The sequence below is a fragment of the Coturnix japonica genome, unplaced genomic scaffold, assembly GCF_054131305.1.
Source record: "Coturnix japonica strain WE unplaced genomic scaffold, WE-NBRP24 Scf040, whole genome shotgun sequence".
NCBI lineage: Eukaryota > Metazoa > Chordata > Aves > Galliformes > Phasianidae > Coturnix > Coturnix japonica.
Genome location: NW_028188943.1, coordinates 1,018,592 through 1,039,678, shown reverse-complemented (window position 1 = coordinate 1,039,678; position 21,087 = coordinate 1,018,592). Strand labels below are relative to the sequence as shown.

The following is a 21,087-nucleotide window of genomic DNA, read 5'->3' as shown; positions in this document are numbered from 1 at the left end:
TTTGCTGAAGTCAGTGCAGACCAACAGACACCAACAGCCTCAGCTGTCACCTCCCCCAGCACTCATGGATGGATCCCATCCGGCCCCATGGACTCGTGGTGCTCCAGGTGGAACAGCAGGACTCTGTTTCCTCTTGAATCGTAAGGGTTTGCTCTGCTCCCCATCCCAGACAGCCAAGTCAGAGAGCAGAGAACCCATCAAGAGCCTTTTTGTCCACCATTTTCCCTTCACATCCCTTACCCACTGCAGCTTTCACTTCCCTGAAGCTGCTCTCCCCATACACTGCTGGAAGGAGCCTTAAAGCCACAACTACCAGCCCTGGGGCTCAGGGTTTGGTGACAGGGATGCCTCATTGGGCATTGGGGTGCATCTAAAAGGGCTTCAATCTTTGGTTCTTGGGTTCAGGCCTTTGAGAGGGGTTCACCCTTTGATTCCTTGGGGTTATACACTTTTCTGACCCATTTGGCATCACGGTTCTGCTTTTAGTTGCCCTTTCTCCCCCATTTTCCATCTCTATGCCCCTCCAGGGCTCCATAGCAGAGACACTTTGCTGCAGCCTTCATATATAAACTTCATGTATGAACTTCATATAAAAGCAGAAGAGAAGCATGCAGACCAAGCAGCATCTGAGCGCAGAATGGATGCTGCCCATCCCATCTCTCTTCCTATCTACGTCTGCTCTCACTGTGCTTTTCAAGGGGGGAATCTTTCCCCATCTCCAATGCAAAGGGTCCCAAACTCCAAAGTGAGGGGAATAATAGATATGGATTTTATTGAGGGCTTTCTTAACAACTAACAACAACCAATTGGGGGTAACATTGGCTAATGGGTTAATATGGGCTAACTACAATTAGAGGCCGTACTTATAGGCCATGGCTGCTCTGATGAGCCATAGAATGAACGCTGACCAAGAGTAAAGACAGAAGAAAGGGAAGGAGGGACAGAGAGGCAGCAAAGCGAGGCAGTTCAGTGTTGGTAGATCCATTCACATCCTGCTGTTGGGTGCGAATCTTCAGTCTGATGGGCCATCAGACGTTTGTTGTTTGACAGCGACTCCCGATGACAGTCCAGACTGATTTCCAACAAGTCCAACGTGGTGGCACTCAGCCGCCTGCCAGCACTGCCCCACTGCTGTGCCTGGGGGCAGGAGCACAGGAGAGGCCCCTTCCGTGGGGACAGAGCCCTGTCCCGTGCCCCAGCACGCAGCCCCGAGCTGGGAGGGGTTACTGAGCTGGGTGGTCAGATGGGCAGCAGCCCATCACAGACCACACGCAGGGTCCTGCTTGCAAAGTACGCCACGGAAGCGTACATTGGCTGGGGCAGCACCCGCAGCAGGAGCCGATAGAGCAGCTCCTGGTCATAGTGCTGGGCATAAAATAGGGCAGAGCCCAGCACAGCAATGAGCAGCAGCTGGAGGCAGACGAAGATGAGGCAGATGGTCCTGTGGAGTGCAAGAGGGTCGGGAATGAGGCGTCTGTGCCCCATGGCAGCACAGCCCCATACGGTGCCAAAGGGGCTGCAGAGGGGTCCAGGCCATCAGCACATTGATGGGAACCCGGCTGCTGTTGGCAAAGAGCAATGAGGGGATACTCACTGCATCCAGAAGGAGAACCCACGTCTCCTCGCCCGCTCCTTCTTCTCCTGTAGGTGAAGATGGAGCAGAGATGGAGGTCAGGGTCTGCTGCACAGCAGGGGGATCATGCAGGACTCGGGAGCCCAGCAGCACAACAGTGCTGTAAGGAGCCCTGTCCTCAAGGAGACCCCATTGGATGGGGAGACCAGTGTTGGATGGGGAGACCCCTGTTGGATGGGGTGAGGGTGCTGTGTGTTCTGCTCCTTACCAGCTGTGCCTCCACCAGCTCCGGCAACACAGCCCCAGGCTCACACTCCACCTCCATCTCCATCTGATGCTGCTGCCTGTGTTGAACAAGGCTTGGTTGGAGTCTATCACCACAGGGGGCTCCCGAACACTGTGTGCCCACCCCCCAGGGCTGGGATGGGGCTGCTCTGCCACACCGTGCAGGAACCAGAGCCCCATCTCCAGCAGCACTGCAGTCCCATTGCTGCCCCATGTATGTCAAAGACCCCCATGTGCAGGCAGGGTCCCATGGGTGGGTCCCCACTCACCAGGCACCCTCCAGCTCCAGCTCCTCCCGCTCCTCTCGCAGGCGCTGTTTCTCTCTGCGCAGCACCTGGAAGACAAAACCATGAGCTCCAGGTCCACAACATGGGGGTGGGCAGACCCCACCCCTCCCCTCAACCCACCACCCTACCTCGATCTCCATTGTCTGAGCCTTCAGCTGCTCTTCCAGCTGGGCAATGAGCTGCTTCTCCTGCAAGACAACGCGTGTGCCATGAGGGGTGGCTGCGTTGGGTCCCATGCACCCGAGGGATTGGGACCGAGGTCCTCCTGCACAGCCAGAGGCGTGAGGATGCTGAGCTGTGAGGATGAGCCCTCACTGCCCCCTACCTGCTCCAGCTCCTCTTTACGGGCAGCCGTTCTTTCAGCCCTTATTTGCTGGGCATTCTGTGGGAAAGGAGAAGAGCAGCGGCCGTCAGGGCACCGGTGCTCCCATGGGGCTCCGTCCCCTCCTGCCTCCTCCATCGGGGCAAGCAGGACCTGCAGGGCTGGAGCTGCAGACCCACACGAGGGGACTTCTCCCACCCCACACCACACAGCAGCATCTCCTCACCTTCAACAAAGACTCCCTGGCTGTGGCCGTGCGGTTCTCCATGATCCGCTCATGAGCCTGTGGGAGGGGAAAGGAGCAGCGTTGTCCCCCGGCCCTCTGCTGCCATGCCATGGGCAGGGTGCCCTTCAGCCGGCAGCTTGGCCCTTCTGTGCCCGTCCATTCAGTGCTCACCTGCTCCAGCTCCTGCAGCAGCTCCACGCGCTGCAGCGCTGTTAATGTTCCACTGGCAAACTGGGCCCGCATTGCTGCACCACTCGCACAGCTCCTTGCAGGACCTGCACCGCCTGCAGAATGGGGCCGGCAGGTTTGGCGCTGACCCACTGCCCCTACCCCACCCCGGCAGGACTTCTATGAGGTCAGCGTGTCATTGTGAAGGTCACAGAAACAGAGCATGGTCTGTGCTGGAAGAGTCCCTGAAGGTCATTAAGAACCAGAGAATGGTTTGTGTTTGGGATGGAGGCTCCTTGAGGATCAAAGAACCGGCTTGTGTTGGAAGGGTCTTCGAAGTTCACATGACTGTAGGATGGTGTGGATGGAGGTGTTCCTTAATGAAAATAGAAGTATAGAAGGGTTTGTGGGGGAGAATCCTTGACAATCTTAGCACTGCAAGGAGGGTTTGTGTTGGAAAAGTCCGTGGAGATCTGAGGAAATACAGAACAGGTTGGTTTGGAAGGGTCCTGGAGGATCAAAGAAGCATGGAGTGGTTCTTTGTGTTCTTTAGGGTTGTTTTTAGGTTTGGGGTTTGGGTTTGTGTCTCTGTTGGGTTTGGGTTCTTGAGGGTTGTTTTTAGGTTTGGAGTTTGGGTTTGTGTCTCTGTTGGGTTTGGGTCATTTAGGGTTACTTTTAGGTTTGGGGCCTGTGTTTGTGTCTCTGTTGGTTTGGGTTCTTGAGGGTTGTTTTTATGTTTAGGGTTTGGGTTTGTGTCTATGTTGGGTTTGGGGTAGGGTTGTTTTTAGGTTTGGGGTTTGGGTTTGTGTCTATGTTGGGTTTGGGGTAGGGTTGTTTTTAGGTTTGGAGTTTGGGTTTGTGTCTCTGTTGGGTTTGGGTTCTTGAGGGTTGTTTTTAGGTTTGGGGTTTGGGTTTGTGTCTCTATTGGGTTTGGGTTCTTTAGGGTTGTTTTTAGGTTTGGGGTTTGGTTTTGTGTCTCTGTTGGGTTTGGGTTCTTGAGGGTTGTTTTTAGGTTTGGGGTTTGTGTTTCTGTCTCTGTTGGTTTGGGTTCTTGAGGGTTGGTTTTAGGTTTGGCGTTTGTGTTTGTGTCTATTGTGGGTTTGGGTCATTTAGGGTTACTTCTAGGTTTGGGGCTTGGGTTTGTGTCTATATTGGGTTTGGGTCATTTAGGGTTACTTTTAGGTTTGGGGTCTGTGTTTGTGTCTCTGTTGGTTTGGGTTCTTGAGGGTTGTTTTTATGTTTGGGGTTAGGGTTTGTGTCTCTGTTGGGTTTGGGTTCTTGAGGGTTGTTTTTAGGTTTGGGGTTTGTGTTTCTGTCTCTGTTGGTTTGGGTTCTTGAGGGTTGGTTTTAGGTTTGGCGTTTGTGTTTGTGTCTATTGTGGGTTTGGGTCATTTAGGGTTACTTCTAGGTTTGGGGCTTGGGTTTGTGTCTATATTGGGTTTGGGTCATTTAGGGTTACTTTTAGGTTTGGGGTCTGTGTTTGTGTCTCTGTTGGTTTGGGTTCTTGAGGGTTGTTTTTATGTTTGGGGTTAGGGTTTGTGTCTCTGTTGGGTTTGGGTTCTTGAGGGTTGTTTTTAGGTTTGGGGTTTGGGTTTGTGTCTATGTTGGGTTTGGGTTCTTTAGGTTGTTTTTAGGTTTGGGGTTTGGGTTTGTGTCTCTGTTGGGTTTGGGTCATTTAGGTTTACTTTTAGGTTTGTGGTCTGTGTTTGTGTCTCTGTTGGTTTGGGTTCTTGAGGGTTGGTTTTAGGTTTGGGGTTTGGGTTTCTGTCTATGTTGGGTTTGGGTCATTTAGGGTTACTTTTAGGTTTGGGGTTTGGGTTTGTGTCTCTGTTGGGTTTGGGTCATGTAGGTTTACTTTTAGGTTTGTGGTCTGTGTTTGTGTCTCTGTTGGTTTGGGTTCTTGAGGGTTGGTTTAGGTTTGGGGTTTGGGTTTGTGTCTCTGTTGGGTTTGGGTTCTTTAGGTTGGTTTTAGGTTTGGGATTTGTGTTTATGTCTATGTTGGGTTTGGGTTCATTAAGGTTGGTTTTAGGTTTGGGGTTTGGATTTGTGTCTATGTTGGGTTTGGGGTAGGGTTGGTTTTTGGTTTGGGGTTTAGGTTTGTGTCTCTGTTGGGTTTGGGTTCTTGAGGGTTGTTTTTAGGTTTGGGGTTTGGGTTCTTTAAGGATTTTAGGTTTTGGGTTTGGATTTTGTGTTTGTGGGTTTGGGTTTGGGTTCTTGAGGGTTGGTTTTAGGTTTGGGGTTTGGGTTTGTGTCTCTGTTGGGTTTGGGTCATTTAGGTTTACTTTTAGGTTTGTGGTCTGTGTTTGTGTCTCTGTTGGGTTTGGGTTCTTGAGGGTTGGTTTTAGGTTTGGGGTCTGTGTTTGTGTCTCTCTTGTGTTTGGGTTCTTTAGGTTGGTTTAGGTTTGGGATTTGTGTTTATGTCTGTGTTGGTTTGGGTTCTTTAGGGTTGGTTTTAGGTTTGGGGTTTGGGTTTGTGTCTATGTTGGGTTTGGGGTAGGGTTGGTTTTTGGTTTGGGGTTTAGGTTTGTGTCTCAGTTGGGTTTGGGTTCTTTAGGGTTGGTTTTAGGTTTGGGGTTTGGGTTTGTGTCTCTGTTGGGTTTGGGTTCTTTAAGGTTTTTAGGTTTGGGGTTTGGATTTTGTGTTTGTGGGTTTGGGTTTGGGTTCTTGAGGGTTGTTTTAAGGTTTGGGTTTTGGGTTTGTGTCTCTGTTGGGTTTGGGTTCTTGAGGGTTGGTTTTAGGTTTGGGGTTTGGGTTTGTGTCTATGTTGGGTTTGGGTTCTTTAGGTTGGTTTTAGGTTTGGGGTTTGGTTCTTGAGGGTTGGTTTTAGGTTTGGGGTTTGGGTTTGTGTCTATGTTGGGTTTGTGTTAGGCTTAGGCGTTCAATTATGGTTAGGGTTAGGTCTAGTGTTTGGGATAGCGTTTGGGTCAGGTTTAGGGTTGTGAATCATGAGAGCAGCTGTTTTACGTTTTGCGGATAGCCTCTTGCACAACTTGGGCAGATACAGCCTGAAGGACAAAGGGCTGGCGTTAATATCAGCTCAGGAACAGAACTGGGAGTTGGCCACAGAGTTTGCTGTCAAGGGAAGATTAGAAAGTAGAAATGTGCTGGTGTTGAAGATAAGATGGCAGAACAGATGCCTCAGGTGGATGTAACATCAGCGGGAACCGCCCTGGGCAGCCCCCTTTAAAGGGTTGGGCATTTACAGCAAGAATGGCTATTAGCATTCATCCCACCACGATCAGAAATGTTAATTAATGCTTGGAATTTCTGCCCATGTTCTTGGAATGAATGACCACAGAAAGGCTATGCCTATCAATGGTATGAATGACCACGGATAGGCTATGCCTATCAATGGAATGAATGACCACGGATAGGCTATGCCTATCAATGGAATGAATGACCACGGATAGGCTATGCCTATCAGTGGGTAGTCACTGCTTGTCTGGGTGTGTGGGTTGATGCAGCGATCCCCATGCACCCAGCCCCGCAATAAAAGGAACAGAACCCATTGGCGTGTCACAACATTCCTGTGTTGGTTTTCTCAGCTTTACCATGGCCATGGCTTTAGGGTCATTTATGGGTCATTTGGGGTCATTTGGGGTCTTTTGAGGTCATTTGGGGGGATTTGGGGTCACAGATCAGCTTCCAAAGCCCCTTATTTTAAAGGAGATTCCATGATCCAAAGAGAGGAGTTGCTGAGCTTCTTTTACCTCAACTGGTTAGCTGTATAGGAAGAAACAATAATTAACGTGTTACATATACACACTCCTATATACGTATATATACATGAAATCACTGACTGCACTCCCCCAGCATCAAATTCCCTTGTGGTACACACTGGACGTCCCTGTGTTTCTCCAGCACCCACCGAGTGCACCCAGCTCCCTGGGGAAAAGCAGTTCCACGGAGAGGTTTGCCCTTTCCAGAGGCTGGAAGGACCCAAACTGCTTTTCCCAACATGTTCTTTACATGCACTACAGGGACCTCATCTCCCTCTGCAGTATGCAGGGGGATGGATTGGCTAGGACCATCACAATTGACAGATCCTCTAGTATTGACCAACCAAGTGGCTTCTGCCCAATGCTTCTCCCTGTGCTTCAATGTTCCACCACCCATTGCTTTCAACATAGCTTTCAACAACCCATGGTATCATTCAATCTTACCAGAGGCTGGTGCATGGTAGGGGATACGATAAACCCACTCAGTGCCATGATCTTCGGCCCAAGTATTTATAAGGGAATGTTTAAAAGGAGACCCATTATGAGATTCAATTCTTTCTGGGGTGCCATGTCAACACAGGACTTGTTTCTCAAGACCCAGTATGGTGTTTTGGGCGGTAGCATGGGGTACTGCGTATGTTTCAAGCCACCATGGCAAGCGCATAACACCATTGTGAGATTGTGGCAAGGTGATATAATCAACCTGCCACGCCTCCTCATATTTGTCCTTCTGCCATCACCCTTCCCCCCAGGGAGGTTTCATCCTCTTGCTTAAACATGGCACACATGTGTCAGTCATGAATAACCTGTGCAATAGCATCCATAGTTAAGTCCACCCCTCGGTCTCCACCACACTTATAATGTCATGCCTCTTCCTTGATGGCCTGAGGTCTCACTGGCCCATTGGGAAAGAAACAATTCAACCTTGTTCTGCCAGTCCAAATCTATTTGAATCACCTCAAATCTTGCTGCTTGATCTACCTAATGTGAAGGATGAGAGAAGGGCCCCACAGTGAGGGAGAGAAAGAAACTGTCACAGAAACTGGGACGGGGGGCGGGAGGGAAGAGTAGTCTGGTAAAAGAAGAATGGGGAGTACAGACACTGGGTGTGGAATAACAAGGGGGATGAAGGCCATAAAGATAAGGATGCAACAGCCTGAGTACAGTGAGGTGACTGGATGTCCACAGGGCAAAGTGGAACCAGTTTGGGGGGTGCCCCTTTTGCAGGGTTGAAAGTTTACAGCGAGGAAGATGATGAGCCTTCATCCCACCACCACCCCCACAACTCACTATGCACACACAGCGGGGGAGGGACTGCGTGCTAATGGGGTCTGAGGAATGTCATGAATATGTATCCCAATTCCTGCCAACTACTGATGATGTATTAGTTCAGCCTACATCTGTAGCACGCTTTCTCCTGACGGTGTGCAAGTGAGGTGGAGCTCTCCCCCTTGCACCAGGGTGTGTGCACATCACTCATTAAACATACCTGCTTTATAACTACTTGGTGGTTATGGAGTTTGATTCCGCAAGTCAGCTGCACTGTCAGGTGAGTGGTCAGTTCTCAGCTCAGGTGAGCCCAGTGAGCTGAGAGCATTGATGTAGGGTGAGAACTGCTGAGCTGCAGGCTGAGGTCACTCTGTGAGCTCTGCACTGAACCAGCATCTGCTGGGAAGGGAAACTGATGAGCTGTGCATGTGCCTTTTCACTGTCCTGCTTGGCTGGTGACACTCGGTTTTGTGCAAGCCAGTGAGGGCTCCACAGGGCGATTCAAGCCAAACACATTTACAGTTGAGTGACAGACAATGTGCATTTGGACTTCCAGACTTCTGCCTTAACAACACTTTCAAACCAAGGCATCTAGCATTTCAAAATGACTACTGCTCAATGCACTGGGCATGGAATTCTTCTTCCAAGCCGTGCCCGATACCATCAGTCCTGCTGAGGTTTCCTGTGCAGTTGTCTGTTTCCTAATTACTGTGCCTACTCTGCAAGGAGTAAAACCATGCTAACCGTATGGCCAGAAAAAGAAGTTGGAAGGAAGAAAAGAACTCCAAGTAACTGTTCCTGCCATTCACCTCTCGTAACTCAGTGCTGGGGTTGCTGACACAACACAAATGAATGCTGGTGACAGATTAGGGCATTCCTAGAGAAGAATCACACTGCTTTATGTTTGGTATTTCTGTTTGCCTCACTTGTTTTCAGCACAACTTGATATCTCTGTTTAAAATAAAACTGTATCCCAGCGTACCAGATTCTGTGCTCATCTGATAGAATCCATCAGGAGCACCAGAAAACAGGCCCTTACTGGATATGTTTAGGTGACTAAACAAGAGGGACACACACTGGCATCCCAAAAGGAAGGTCTTCCACACCAAAGAAAATACAAAACCTTTCCGGTATCTTCCTTCAGAAAGTAAAGAAGTTACAAACTGGGTCGTTTCAGACCATGCAGGCTTCAGCATCTGGGAAGCCTCTGTTATTAGAGGAGGAAAGGGCTCATGCACCTGAATAAGAGCCATGACTTTCAGGACAGCAGCCACTCCCGTTCTTCTCCATCCAAAGCTGTCATTTAGCTTTCACTGCGTCTATTTCATGCAGCCATTCATTAGTTCTGCACTGCAAAGAATGTAGATCAAGGGAACCAATCTAATGTCCTTAATTTCCTGATGAGAAATCTCTCTCGGTCTCTTGCAATAGCACTGATCACCTGGAGCAGAGGAAATTAAAGCGCACAGGAAAAAGTTCCTCGGGTGGCAAAAGTTGAATCACAGCGTCACCTGCTGGAGACCGACATCTCGAGGGAAGCAGGATGGATGTTGCAGCCAAATGTACTCCTCCACCACTGGTTTGCTGAGACGTACCCATGAGCACCACACATCTGTGCGGTCTGTCTGTCCATAGAGCTACAAAGGCAGAAGCAGAACATCTAAATGGTTTGTTGTGGTTGTGTGTTGTGACTGATATCAGTCCTTGGACCTGTTAGACTTCACAGTTGGGTTCAGAGTTTTCACAGCTCATCCTGGCTTTCTGGTGCTCCCTGCACAGTGACACCATCCCTCTGACCCCTTCTGTCACCCCATTTAGTCCAACTGATTGTGATTTGCATGTAACTCCTCCACGGTGCTTCCAAATTCCTAACCGAGTGGGAAACGAGCCATGGGACCCATCTAATATCTGTAAACATGAAAACACGTGGAACTCCAGTCAACTCTGTTCCCCTAAGGATTAAATGTGAAGCAGCAAATGGTTTGACCTCGTATCACAGCAGACTCTGTACAGAGGATACTACTTGTGTTACAAAAGAGACTGAACACCATCAGCACAAGGCCTTATCAACACTGACTGCACAAAGAGACTGGGGAGTGAGGGCCCATGATACTCTGACGGTATATGGAGCTGCCTCTGGTTCCAGAGGAAACCCCGTTTCAGTCAGTGCTGCCTACGCTGTCCTGTGCAGATGCCCGAAGTCACGTGCAGCAAAAGCATTTACAGATCTCAACTTGAACCTTCAGATCTCCACTCAGGTGAGGTCCAGCAATGCTCATTTTCATCATAAACTGTACAGAAATATTACTTCAGAACCCAACTTTACAGCATGATCATTTCAAATAGCTCCTCACTGGCAAGAGAAACAGCAATTGAGTCTGTGAGACATTTGGCAGAGCACAAAGCCAAAATCCCCGTGCTGCTTTGTCACACTTTGCCATTAATCTCAGCTCACCTCACACATACAGTGAACAAAAACCTGTTTCCTTCCCTACCTCATAGTCTGCTAAACACGCTGATGAAAACATATTCCCTGAGATGCTCAGACTCTGCTGCAACAGCGATCGCATGTGTGTGTAAAAGTGTGTTTTGATACACAGTGCAAAAACATCAAACATGATCTTGGGAAAGTTCAGCTCATGAGAAGTGGTTTCTTCTTGCTGTATTTTTCCATCTCTGCATTATGAATTTTTCAAAGACAGCCGAGCTTCCATCCTACGTACACCCTGAAAATATCTCCTTTGTATTTGTACTTCACATACAAAACACACAACTTTGTCAGACTGTATTTGCAAACACTCACTCATCAGGTCCTGTAGAGGTCAAAGAATTATCACACCCTAGGCAGATTTTTAAGCTTTACACAGGTTTGCATGCAAAGCGGAGATTCATCGTGTGAGCTCAACCACAAGACCAACACCAGTGCCTACAAACCCTTCAGAGAATGAAGGAAAGCAGTACAAGTAGAACTCCTGAACACCACATTGATTTCCATGCCTTGGTGCCCCTGGAGAGATGGAAGGAAAGGCTTTCAGTCTCACATAGTATGATCTGTCATAAGTCATTCACTGAAACTTCAAGATCCAACAGAGACATTAAAGTATTTTCAATTGGGTTTGAGCATCTCTGTAGAAAAAAAAATAATAAAAAATCAGTTATGTACAGTGTTACACATAAAATACAACAGTGTTACACATACAGGTAATAAAAGGCTGAAACTTGCAAGCTGAGACTGGACATGACACTTTCCCTTCAAAATGATGGCTCTATTTTACAAGTGGCAAATCACCCATTCCATTTGACTGCTGGGATTAGTACTGCATTAGTAACTGTTGTTTGGCTTTCATTGCTCTATCCAAAGTCTACACTAAACAGGCTGACTTTACCCATTCTCAAAATCAATCAATACATACGTGAATCTGAAAACACGTGAAGCAGAGCAAATTCCAGTCCCTCTACCTTCTCCTGGATGTGGGTTCTTCCAGCAGACTGAGGCTTCTGACCGTCCTTGCTTTCTTCTCCTCTTTGGAGTTTGCTCAGGTGCTCGTCTGAGATCCAATCCTTAAGAGCAGTCAGGAGCTCATCAACTTCAGAATTTGGTGGTAGTTGTAATATAGTCACATCATCAGCTATTTCAGCTTTCAACTTGATGATCTTCCAAGCCAAAACCTGAGCAGATGGGCATGCGCCAGAGCACATCAGTTCTGCTCATTATCCACTGAATGATGCATGATATGTCAAACAAATAAGAAGTAGATACAGACACCCCATAAAATTCAAAAGATGGTCCTAGCAGCAAGCTTTATTTTCTCTGCCCACTTCCCCCTCATAGAATCTATTCTTTCTCCAACTAATTAACTCATGAAACAAATGAAATTAGAAAAGTTTCCTTATTTCAACAGGTATGCAGAGAATGTTCCATTGCTGAATGGCTTTTGAGTGAATTTCCCACTTTGCCCAACTCTTACTTGATCCCTTCCTGATGCTGCCCTCACTTCCTCCTGCATGAAAGGTGTCATCTGTTGTGCCACTTCACCAGTATCCTTACGCATCTCTGCCACTATAAACTGATATTTACACTACAACAAAACAGAACAAGGAATTCTGTTTTTCTTCTGACCTACAAAGGAATCTTATCCAGATAAGAAAACACCTTACCTTCAAGATAGATGAAACAAGCTTCTGCTGTCCTTATCTATTGATTTGAGTACTTCTTCCCTAGAATCCCGTCATTTACCTGAAATAAAAGAAAAATACTCAAATATCTGAGTACAGAAAACTCGATTTTTTTGGTAAACAACACTCCGAAATCCTTTGACGGAGTTCCTGAGCAGCAGAGTGATTAAACCAACAACTGCTTTACCCTTTCTCTTCTTGTAAACAAGTGACAGAACAGTAGAGACCACGCTGCAAAAATGCCTCAAGAACTCAGAAACACAGAGGGGGAAAGTAATTGACTGCATTCACACCCTTCCTGTCACAGAAAAACCAAGTCATCAGCTTTGCAGACATCCCGTTCAGACAACCAGCAGTGTTAACTCAGACTTGGAGAGTTACTGATCATAGGAAATAATTCCTCTCGATGGATTTCATATGGATTCATTTGCTTCCTCAAGGTCGTCCTGACATTCGGCAATTTCCTTCAGCAGCATTTCAAGCCTTTTCACTTCTGCATCCTTCTGCTGTAGAAATATCACATTCCAAACAGGATGAACCAGATCATTTTAGAAACGATTACAAGCCAAGTTGCAATAAGCATCCTTACATTACCGCACCTCTTTCAGATTATCTAGAGAGGCTTCTTGCTCCATCAGAGCTTCTTCTTTTCCATGGAGCTGCAAAAATCAAGGGGAAAATGTTGAAATAGCTCCAAAACCTGTTCAATTTTCACTTAATGCCAATTTGGCACTATAAAAAAAAAAAAAAAAAAAAGGTTGTTGACTGCTATACCTTTGAAGTAGTATCACTCCATAAAATGATGTACTGTTTTCCTCTGAAATCTCTCTCTGAAATCAGTTAATTCAAACACGGTTGGAGTTTTAGTAGCTGAAGCTGGATCCAGGTTTGGAAACAGCTGTGACTCCTTTCTCTCCCAGAGAAATGTAAGATCTGTGTCTCCCTTCCAGTGTTTGAAAAGACCTGAGGTGCAGTGAGAGGAGCCAGAGAGTGTTTCTTCTGCTGTGTTTTATTCCTCACAGAGTGAAAATAGTCACGTCTCAGAGGTGTGAGAATAATCCTATGAATTTTGTGACCAAAGCATTTGTAAAGGCTTCTTTTTTACTCAGTGATGTTCCAAACACAGAGAAGTCTAAGTCTGTTACGCCCTTCAGACTTACAAGCCTAGCAAGCATATAAAAAACTTCTGCATAAGTGTTAAGAGCTTTATGCGTCAGCAAGCAAGCTTCCCATTCCTATTTGTGTACAGGTGCCTTATTACACTATTGACAGCTTTTCAGCCTAGAGGTCTGGCGTAGGTTTTGTGTTTCCAGAAAAAATAGCGTGTTGGTAATTTTATTAAGAGAGCCACAAGACAGATTTGGGAAGGGAGACGCATGATCCTCTCCCAAAAGGAAGGAGGCAGCAGTATTGCTGCCCATCAGTCCAAACTGTATCAGCATCTGTCGGTTCCAAATGTCCTTTCCCCACAAAAAAGGCAACACAAAAATCAACTTGGTCTCTCCTTACCATCACCCTCTTCAGGTACGTATCCAGGCTTATTCTTATAACAGAAGAACATCGAAGGCGCATTGAGAAAGCCAGCACGAGCTCTCTGCTCTGGGATAGGTGCTGGTTCATCAGCAATTATAGCACCATCAGATGGAGGATTGTCTGATGGCACAGTCGTCATCTCAGCTTTGGACAGAAATTGAGCCAAACGTGAAGACTGAATTACTTCAGAACAGCAACACTAACCCCACAGTGCCCTTATTTCTGAGCTGAGCTGTCTGCAGCAATGTGTACTACTGAATCACTGAGTAACTGTGAGGGTTTGACATCCCAGAAAACATTAACCAGCAACTGAAGAGGACTGGTTTCAAATTATTTGGGGGAAGTCTGTGCTTCTTACCAACTAACCTCAGTCTATTACCATGGTAGCTGTTACTGAAACTTTTACTGTTCAAGAAGTCATCCTTTAGTTGCATGCTCCTGAGACAACCAGAACACTGCTCTCAGTCTCTGAAATGTAACAGACAGGTTCATAACAAATATTATAGGTATTAGATATTTGAAACGCATGTAATTACGCACCTGAACAACAGATACTAGCAGACTAGGTTGACATTGTGAGTTAGGATTCTGACAGGATCAACAGTTTTCATCACTTGCTTCATTTTGGACTAGGCATACAGAACAGCTAAAGAAAAAGACATTTTCGAGTAATTCTGAGTGGTCTTTGGAGCATCTACTTGCTCAAGTTTAAAGGAGAATCGCTGAAGAGAAGCTCTGGTATTAGTTTTGCTTGGATTCCAGCAGGCAGTGCATTAGGAGGCAGCATGGTTGTTTCTCACCAAACAGATTATACAGTCCCATTGACCTTCCTGCCTTTTTAGCAAAGACAGATCCACATTTCTCTTGTGCAGTATTACGACTGGCTTTGAAACTTGCAGCACATTCAGTAAGAGAGGGCCATTACTGTGTTTCCCACATAGCTGGATTTGGGCTTTGGCATGAAACAGTGCCACAGTGTAGCTGTAAGCAACACCACCGCATCTCTCCAAACAAGCTGTAGAGCAAGAATGACTTTGTCAGCTACTGACAGATCTGAGGAGCATTCATCAATGATCTTCATTAGGCAGTGCTTTCTTTGAAGACAGGGTTTGTGCACTTCTTGTGCTTCTGCCAACACACCATCATTCATAAACTCATCTGCCTTTCTTTGCCAAAGCTAAGCAACAGTATTTAGATTAATGAGAATCAGCTGGAATGCAAGTAACAAAAAGCATTTGGGGTAATGCAAGCTAGGAACCAACCTCGGCAAGATTCCAGTGTGAACCACATTCTTCATAGCTTCAAATGCTAGGAAAGCATCATCAGTTTTGCCTTCAACTGCATCCAGCACTGCAAGTGCTATACATGCCTCTTCTTCATAGGCTGCAACCTGAAAGACCTACAAGCAAAGCGAAAAACAAGTTATACCTAACGTACACACTGATACTTGGAACAGCTGGTGCATGCCAACAGCCAGGAAGGAATCGGGTAGGAGAAAGTTAACGACATCGCTCATTTTCCTCTGAGACAAGAAAATACTTCTGGAAGAAAGTCGGTGCTCAGGGAGGTCAGTGTCATCCAAGCAGATACAGTTCTACAACTAAGAGAAGTTCTGAACAAATACTGTTTCCCCCTTCACCAGATACATTCTGATACTACCAAATCTCATCGTTAGCACAAACCAAAAGAAACCCAACAACAACAACTACAAAATAAATAAACAAACACAACAAAAGGCCCAAGCAATGTAAATGTGGCTCATTTCCAGCTGGGACAGACCTGCTTTCTTCAGCTTGTCAGGTATGATGCAATGTATTGGTTCTAGGAGAAAAGCAATGCTGATAACACACCAATGTTTATAGCTCCTGCTAAGCATGTTGTGCACAGACAAAGCTGTTCTCAGGAAAGGATCCAAGGAGCTGGGAAAGAACAGAATTAGGACAGCTGGTTTACGCTGGCCAAAGGGGTGTTCTGTACAGTATGGCATGGTGCTTAGCCATCTTCTGGGTCTAACCACAGCCAAAAGCTTGTATATTGTCATATAACACCCTCTACTCTACTCTTAGATCAATCCATCTGCACCTGAACGTCCACATGATGGAAATGCTTGTAGAGAGGATCAGTCAGTTCAGGAATATTTTTGTTCTCCCTGATGGTTTCCAAGCTAATCAGAAGTTTCTTTGCCCAATGTATTCCTTCTGGTCACAGAACAATTCAGACTAGCACCCTGTTGAAGAAAAGAAATAGAAGCTATCTCAACAAATCCAAATCAAGTGTTACCTTGTTTGGTTCTTACTGGTTTTTCCCCATGTGCCGGACTGTGTGCTCTGCTGATTCCCATTCCTGCCTGTTCATGCAGCAGGAACCAGTGTGCAGCAGTCTGGTATTTATAAGGCAGACTCTTCTAATGCAGTCTTCAAACAAGAATTTGCCAGCAGTTACTGTTAATTGTTTATTGCCTTCACCCAGGACATGGAAAACCAAATCTAGAAGGAATTGCATTAGAAGACCATTAGTGGTATAATGGAATAATCCATTAGTGGATTATTCCAGCTTGCAGTGCCCACATATTTGGGAAGCTTGCTTCCTCACTTCATTCCTACCTTGGCAGTGAGTAGTTACAATTGCTTTATCTTTCTTGTGTAATCATAAATGTTTTAGAGCAAACAGCTGTGTCTTGTGTGCTTTCACAGTGCCAGTACGTGTGCTGGTGACCCACTTTGGAAGTCTGAAAGCAACTTTTAACTACAGCATAAGCTCTTAAAACTCAGAGGATCGAGGTGTACCAGCAATTTAATCTGGTGATATTATCCTCAGGATGATAGGAAAAAGACTGGACTAATGTGACACTGCCTGCTGTAAAACCAAGTTTCTGTAGAACTTCAAATACATTTATTAAAATCCCCTCTCCAAACCAGAAGCACATGATGTCTGTTCAGCCTTCTAGTTTCACGTCTTGAAACAATCAAACCCAGCATGCCCCATAGTATATCTGAGCATGTATTTCTGTGCTTCATGCTAATATGTTCCCAATGCAGCGTTTGCCCCCACACACCGTGTGCACACAGCCTCACCTGGCATAAACAGCTGTATGCGCACAGTGCTGCTGACTTCCCAGCACAGAATGCCCTACCACAAGGTCTAGCCTGGTTCCTTCCAAGCTGCTAAGAGCAGACATAAAACACGCGTTGTTTTAGTTTTGACCCTATATGTGTATAGTTATACAACTGAACACTTAGACAGCCAATAGGTAATGTAATGTAAATGTAAACACAGGGTATACAGATGTTTCATAGAAATGATTAATATGATAGAAGGATAAAGGGAAAATGCTCACCAACACTGAAGGTACACAGTAAAGTCAAAAAAAAAAATAAAAAAATCACCAAAGGAAGAAATCCTGCCTTAGAGCTGGTCAGCCCTTACATGAGATCTGGGAGAGTTGGAGCCAAGCTCCACCCCTTCCAGTAGCACAGCTGAATTACCTTCACCTGTGCTCCTGCAGCTGACTCATTGCTTGCCTCAGGTGGTCAATCAGAAGTTCAGGCTGTGATCAGTAGTTTCCCATACACTTTGTTAAGGTCAAAATACACTTCACAAAAGCTGGTAAAGCAATTGCTCTGCCAGTTGTCCTCCAACTTTGCTGTCGCTCTAATTTGGCTGTTAAGATCTGCAAGCTCCACCACAAATTACACACCAACTTTGCTTTCTTTCAGAGCTGGTTTTTGAGCACCTGCCATGTCTTCAAGGGATGGACTTCTGCAGGGACTCTCCAGAACTGGTTGGGAACGCAGCTGTCTCAAGCAAACACAAAACAGTCCAAAACTTACCTGAGAACATCTGGCACAACTCCAAACTTGAGTTTCTCACAATGGTGATGTGGCGGTGCATCTGGGAGGAGGTGACCCAAATTTACAAGGTGGGCATCTCTGTCCTTTTTCCCAGCTGAAATGCGTTTGAGGATCCAGACTCAGCAAATATCTTCTCGTCTTGTTTGCATTATCACTTCTGTCTTCAGATTCGTTGTGCTGATTCCCTTAGTTGTCAGAGGGAGCGGGGTGTGACCAGGACTCAGCTGGGCTGTGATCAAACTGCACGTACAGCCTCAGAAACTGCTCAGGAAATGGTTAAAAGAGCCGCTTCTTCTTCCTTGAAACTTCTGGCCTGCTGCAGCTTTGATTCTTTAGGGAAGAACAGACATAGCTGTGATTGTCAGAGTCTGTGTGGTTTGATTCTGGTTTCTGGGACACGATGAAGTGCGTGGAGTGCAGGGTGATGGCACTCTAAGGACATTTCCATTTGGGTTGGATTTCCAGGTTGCTGTGTTCAGTTAGGGGAGTCGTGGCACTGAGGTCTGTGTGCAAGGTCTTGCAGGCAGGCTCAGACTGTGCTGATGGCTGCAGTTGCTGTCACTGTGTGCTTGCAGCCAGCACCCTGCTGCCCAACTCATGCCACCCACGTGTTTCCCTGGCGTGTTGAAACAAGCAGGAAATCCTGAAACTTGGGAGTTTCAAAAGCAGCGTGATTTGTCTCCTCGGGCAAAGTCCTCAGCCAGAACTGCAGTAGAGACACCCCCTGGAGCCAGCAACTGGGGGTCGAAAGTACTGGATTGGAAGGGGTCAGTGCCAGGCACCCAGCTAACCTGTGGAGGTAACAATGTGCCTAGAACTAATTTGGCCCTGGACTTCCAGAGAGCCTACTTTGATTTTTTTCTGTTGCCTACTTGGAGGTATCTTCACAGGCTAGAGTGCTCAAAGGTAAGGGGGCCATGAGAGCTGGGCAGCATTTAAATAGCGCTTCTTCGGAGCTCAGGATTGGTGCATCCCTCAGAGAAGGAAATAGGGAAGGGGGGTGTCCTGGAAATGGGTGATGCTGAGATGGTGAAGATGTTGAACACCTTCTTTACTTTGTTTTTCACTTCAGTGACTGCCCCTTGGGACTCCTGGGCCCTGGAGGGAAGAGAGAGAGCTTGAGAAATGGAGAGCTTCCCTCTGGGTGAGGAGGGGGTGATCTGAGAGCATCTGGTTGGGATCAGCATGCACAATCCATAGACTCTGATGGGATGCATCCACATGTGTGGAGGGAGCTGGCAAAGGTGATTGTCAAACTCTTTATCATCTTTGACAGGTCTTGGAGAAGTGCCTGAAAACTGGAGGAGAGCCTGTGACACTGCAGTCTTCAGAAAGGGCAAGGAGGAGGATCCGGTAAACTGCAGGGCAGTCAGTCTCACCTCTCCCTGGAAAGGTGGTGGAACAGCTTGGTCTGGATGCCATCTCCAGGCAACTGGAAGGGAAGAAGTTTACCAGCAGTAGTCAGCTTGGATTCACCGGGGAAATGTCATGCTCAGCCAACCCTGCAGCCTTCTGTGATGGCATCACCAGCTGGGTAGATGTGGGGAGAGCAGTGGATGTCATCTACCTTGACTTCAGCAAGGCTTTTGATACTGTCTCACATGACATCCTGGTAACAAAGCTGAGAAAGTGTGGGATAGATGAGTGGATGGTAAGCTGGGCTGAGAACTGTCTGACTGGCCGAGCTCAGAGGGTTTTGATCACCAGCACAGCGTCCAGTTATAGACCTGTGTTCCCCGGGGTTTGTTGATGTGTCTGGTCTTGTTCAGTATCTTCACTGATGACCTTGATGAGGGGATAGTGTCCACGCTCAGTAAGTACACCTATGATACAAAGCTGGGAGGAATGGCTGACACACCTGAAGTCTGTGCTGCCATTCAGCAAGACCTGGACAGACTGGAGAGCTGGGCACTAATAAACAAGAAGTGGTTTAACAAAAGCAAGTGCAGAGTCTTGAATCTGGGAAGGAATAGCAGCAATTATCAGTACAAGGGCATGCAATGTTGTGTGGGCACATGGGTGTGCAAAGGAAGAACAGTGCTGGGATGGGCTGTGGTGGGCCAAAGATGCATAGTGGACCGAAGATGGTAGATGCAACTCTGGACCAAAAGTCATGCAGCAGCTCATGGAGTGTCACTGGACAAATCAGGCTGTGAGCTCTTTGTGAATCTCTAATTGTGATGGTTTATTGATTGACTGCAATCAAACTACAAGTACTGAGTTGGGCAGCAACTGAAACACTGCGCACTGCAGCCGCTGCCTTGTGATGTTTCTCCTCTCAGTCTTTCAGCTGCAGCTTCTGCATCATCTCTGCAAGGCTGTTCATCGCTGCAGAGAACTGGAAAGAAACAAAGCAAGCGTAGAAGTAGGACAGAAACAATCTAGGGAGATCTCATGAAGAAACTCTGACCAGTAAACATCCAGAATGGCCCCGTGTGGAACAGCATGTTCCTTTCATTCAGGTCACTGACACTACTTCCCATGACACGTTGTCTATGGTAAGATTCATGCTCTGTCGTGGAAAGGCTGTTTCAAAGGCTGCAGTGCCCGACATGGCAAGCTTCTTTATCACAGCAAAACCTTCTGGCTGTTACCAACCACATCCTTCTCAAGCCAGAGGAAGGCGTCCAAGCTCCCCATGGCAGCTCTCATTGACAGTGTCATTTCCTCAAACACACAGCTGGCTGCTTTTCTATTCCATTGCTTCCCTCAGGATTTTACCATCTCTTTCATATCTGACAGATGGAGGCACTGAGACCAACAAGAGAATGTGTGTCTGTGTTCACCAAGGACTCACCTCTATATGTGCAGCTCTCTGAGAAGCCTTTTTAAATTCCCTTCTCCTTTCTTTTTGTCGTTGTCTTCTTTCTATAAAGCAAGAATACCAATGAATTCATTTTGTTAACAGCAAAACTGCAGAAACATGGGTGCTGTGAAAACAAATGGCAGTCCAATGACAAAGCAAATGGGACTAGGAAGCCTCTCAGACATTTCCAGGGGGACATACAGAAGACCACTGTGAAATTAACAGAAAGAGATGCATTTAGGTATTCTGGCACCTCACTGCCTTTGGACTTTGTAGCCTTCAACTGTTATCCCCTCTACAGAGCAGGAAAAAGCAAGCCCTAAGCAAACTCAATGTGTTGCACTTCACCAGGACGGTACCGCAGCACCTTCTTACCTCTTTGCTTGGAGCTCAGTGCTGGGGCAGGCCCAGGGTGTGCTGCTGGGGCCGGCACACTGTCTCTGTTCTGGCCTCTGGCTCTTTTGGTAGCAGGCAACTGCTCTGCAGTCTGTTTCTCTTTGTCCAAACCCTTGCGTTTACACCCAGCCAGGGTCTTGGAGAAAGAGCTGGGACCTGCTGTTACAGGAAGCCCTCCAGCCTGAAGATGAGCTTTCTCTGAAAGCACTTCCTGCACCACTTTCGCATAGATGTTTCCATTTGGCTCCAGGCATACATCTGTTATAATCAAGAAAGGAGAAGCAGTAAGATTTAAAGAGTGACCAAGGCTAATTTCTGTAGCAAAATGGGCCACAATACTAGGAAATCTCATCTTGCGTGTTCACAGTAGCGGATCTTAGGATCTGAGCTGAAGGGTGGGTTTGCATTTCAAATCTGGACAGGGAAGGTAATTGTAAATCCCAGGGATGAAGACCTCAAGCAACACGCAGCAAAAG

General features: G+C 46.8%; 2 protein-coding genes across 3 annotated transcripts; both read right to left on the bottom strand.

Annotated features, from left to right (window-relative positions):
* Positions 1-746: 746 nt before the first annotated feature.
* On the bottom strand, positions 747-3,015 carry LOC146752906 (uncharacterized). Of its 2 annotated transcripts, XM_085531100.1 has the most exons (8): positions 2,865-3,013; positions 2,694-2,750; positions 2,471-2,527; positions 2,274-2,333; positions 2,128-2,192; positions 1,842-1,917; positions 1,595-1,641; positions 747-1,441 (listed from the first exon to the last, which is right to left on the bottom strand). In XM_085531100.1, the coding sequence occupies exons 1-8, from the start codon at positions 2,934-2,936 to the stop codon at positions 1,240-1,242; spliced, it is 636 nt and encodes a 211-aa protein (XP_085387226.1). In that variant the 5' UTR covers positions 2,937-3,013; the 3' UTR covers positions 747-1,239. The 2 variants fall into 2 exon arrangements, with proteins under 2 accessions (XP_085387226.1, XP_085387225.1); XM_085531099.1 differs by having other exon boundaries at positions 2,128-2,333; positions 2,865-3,015.
* Positions 3,016-19,330: 16,315 nt separating this feature from the next.
* LOC146752905 (uncharacterized) lies at positions 19,331-20,985 on the bottom strand. The gene is made up of 3 exons (XM_085531015.1): positions 20,591-20,985; positions 20,207-20,277; positions 19,331-19,747 (listed from the first exon to the last, which is right to left on the bottom strand). The coding sequence occupies exons 1-3, from the start codon at positions 20,961-20,963 to the stop codon at positions 19,688-19,690; spliced, it is 504 nt and encodes a 167-aa protein (XP_085387141.1). The 5' UTR covers positions 20,964-20,985; the 3' UTR covers positions 19,331-19,687.
* Between the last annotated feature and the right edge of the window lie 102 nt (positions 20,986-21,087).

Coding starts and splice junctions, on each gene's coding strand:
- LOC146752906 (XM_085531099.1), bottom strand. CDS start 2,936: ATGCGGGCCCAGTTTGCCAGTGGAACATTAACAGCGCTGCAGCGCGTG. Junction 2,528..2,693: donor CCAGGGAGTCTTTGTTGAAG/GTGAGGAGATGC, acceptor CCTTTCCCACAG/AATGCCCAGCAAATAAGGGC. Junction 1,642..1,841: donor AGCTGGTGGAGGCACAGCTG/GTAAGGAGCAGA, acceptor CTTCACCTACAG/GAGAAGAAGGAGCGGGCGAG.
- LOC146752905 (XM_085531015.1), bottom strand. CDS start 20,963: ATGAGATTTCCTAGTATTGTGGCCCATTTTGCTACAGAAATTAGCCTT. Junction 20,278..20,590: donor ACTGAGCTCCAAGCAAAGAG/GTAAGAAGGTGC, acceptor CTTGCTTTATAG/AAAGAAGACAACGACAAAAA. Junction 19,748..20,206: donor AGAGAGCTGCACATATAGAG/GTGAGTCCTTGG, acceptor GTTTCTTTCCAG/TTCTCTGCAGCGATGAACAG.